The 2,500-nt window shown below is 42.2% G+C and overlaps 1 protein-coding gene across 3 annotated transcripts in view; it reads right to left on the bottom strand.

The window, feature by feature from the left end:
- Positions 1 to 2,500, bottom strand: part of SCaMC (Short Calcium-binding Mitochondrial Carrier) — a 346,502-nt gene that overhangs the window by 20,970 nt on the left and 323,032 nt on the right. Inside the window, exon 1 of one of the 3 annotated variants that reach the window (XM_068351976.1) lies at positions 1,909 to 2,500. This exon is cut by the window's right edge and continues 623 nt beyond it. The exons of the other annotated variants lie outside the window; for them this stretch is intronic. Coding sequence (XP_068208077.1) covers positions 1,909 to 2,477 — 569 coding nt within the window. The 5' untranslated portion in view covers positions 2,478 to 2,500. The remainder of the gene's footprint in view (positions 1 to 1,908) is intronic. 3 annotated transcript variants of the gene reach the window in all.

Below are 2,500 nucleotides of genomic sequence, written 5' to 3'. Positions count from 1 at the left end.
AAGCTGGTATTCGCAATACAATAAAATTCATATAAGACATGCAAATTTTACCAGTGAATGTTTTTATTTGTTGAACAGGCTGAGATGTCGCTATAGTTTATATATGAAACATTTATTTTCATGTTACTGTTCTTAGAATATTTTATATTATGTGTTAACTGGTATTCTTGTAATTTATTCATTCCATTATTTCCATTCCTGACTGGGCTATTTTTCCCTGTTGAAGCCCTTACAGCATCCTGCTTTTCCAACTAGGGTTGTAGCTTAGCTTGAAATAAAAATAATAGTATCAATAATATTAACAAAAAAAACAAGAATCCAACCGACTCAATAATTGAAACCATACATCCATCGTTGGCTTTGCAGGTCAGACAATAAATGCCTCGTGACGTGGACCTTCAAATTAGAGAGAGAGAACTCCACGAGTGGGGGAGATTACAAGGAACGTTTTGGCAACAATTCTTTCCATCTTTCAGGCTCTTAATTTTGACCCATTTCACATACGGCACGAAAGGCTGCAGGGCCTGAGTAATTGAAGATATTAAGGCTTTCAAGAGGAAACTGAAGACTTTCTTATTCTGCGAGTGTTTCGATAATGGTGATCAAACAGTAAGCGAGCAATACACATTTTGAAATGTTAAATGCTCCCGAATGAGCATCTTAAAAACTACCGTGGAGGCCCTGTAGAGAGTAGGGTTCCCCTGCTGTACCGGACCAGATGAGCAGCCCTTAAAAGTAAAAATTAAACCCTTAAATTAAAATTAAAGTAATGGACAGGGATTGGGAAGAGGAGTTAGTTTTCTAACTATTCCTAGGAGCCAGATTTCCTAACTTTTCCTTTACCAGCCTCATTGGAAATAATGTGACGTCCATCAAGTTTATATCGATGGTTGTTTCTAAATAAAAAAAAAGGTGAACGATCTCTAATTAAAAGGCCTACCCAGGCCATGACTACCATCCGTATTCAAGATTGAGGTCAATCAATACAGCCTACCTTGCAAGCAACAATGCAAGACGAATAAGCAACCAACTTTTGAAAGCCTGAGGCTAGCGACTTTTCAATATCCTTCTGAGAGAGAGAGAGAGAGAGAGAGAGAGAGAGAGAGAGAGAGAGAGGAGAGAGAGAGAGAGAGAGATGCGCAGAGCCATGAAGTAAAAAACAATTCATTTTTTGGCATATTCCCCGATGCAAGCTAAACCGCTGGCAACTCAGTTGCCAATACCCACGTACAAAGGTTATTTGTACATATCCAGTGAACTAATTACATAACTGATAACAACAAACAAAAAATCTTTAGGAGGGGTCTCAATTGAAAAAAGAAATATTGCCACATGCTGAGTCAAGTATTTTTTCATTACTTGCATTAGTAGAGCTTGTATAAATTTCAATATATGTTCAAGATGAGACTTTTCCCTTTACAAAACGAATGGTAAAACAATAATGTTGTCATCTACTCCGCATTTTAAAGTGATACATATGTTTTAAGGTTAGTAATTTGGTAATGAAAAAATTATTTGCATAGAAAGAGAGAGAGAGAGAGAGAGAGAGAGAGAGAGAGAGAGAGAGAGAGAGAGAGAGAGAGAGAGAGAGAGAGAGAGATGCTAAATATACTTGACAATCCAAAGGGAAATATCAACATAGGGATGAAACAGGCGTCATTATTCTCTCTCTCTCTCTCTCTCTCTAATCAACCAATCTTCACGCTCATACAACGGTCAAGAAGATATAACTACTGTGAAATATTACCTTATTCAAATAAGCCTGTCCTTGGCCTTTACCATATGATCCCCAACACGCGTTACAAAAATGCTTCTCTCTTTTCTAACCAAGCATATACTAAACCTAGGGACCTGGGTCAACGAGCGGAGTTTCGTCTATCCTTCGACTTATTCGCGAATAAAACTTACCCATCCAGACCATCCTCCCTATTGACAAACTTGGAACAGATGCACGGCTTGTCTTCCGGAGACTCGTAAATGAGCTGGAGGAACGTGTAGGGAGTGTCAAGCAACCACTCAAGGGATTCCAGCAAGGGCTCTTCGCTTGTCCCACCACCGCCATGGTCGGCCGTACAGGTATCCGTAGTACTTGGACTTTCCGGTGCAACGGATGTTGCCGTAGTAGTGTGGCCTGTGGTAGTGGCGAGGGTAGTAGGGGGAATAGTAGTAAGGGGAGTGATCGAGGTAGTGGTAAGGGTGGTGATCGTAGTCGTGACACAGGTGGTGGTACTTGGACGAGCAAGAGGATCTTGATCTGTAGTAGTAGGGGTCAGTGTCGCAAACGTGGTCGTGAAAGTAGGGTCCGCCGACGCAGACGCACCCGTAGTACCCTCCGGTGAGGTCGTCCTCGATTCCCGTGCCGCAACGGCAGGGATAATCACATCCGCAGTGACCGCCGAGGTGTCGGTATCTGTGTCGGAGGTATGACGGGTAGGAGGACGGAAGGCTGGTGTAGTCGGCGGGACACATTTTGCCATAGGCGGACGTCTCGCGTCGCAGG

Source organism: Palaemon carinicauda, chromosome 28, assembly GCF_036898095.1.
Source record: "Palaemon carinicauda isolate YSFRI2023 chromosome 28, ASM3689809v2, whole genome shotgun sequence".
NCBI classification, from domain to species: Eukaryota; Metazoa; Arthropoda; class Malacostraca; order Decapoda; family Palaemonidae; genus Palaemon; species Palaemon carinicauda.
Note: the sequence above shows the minus strand (reverse complement) of the source record. Positions and strands in the feature narration are given on the sequence as shown.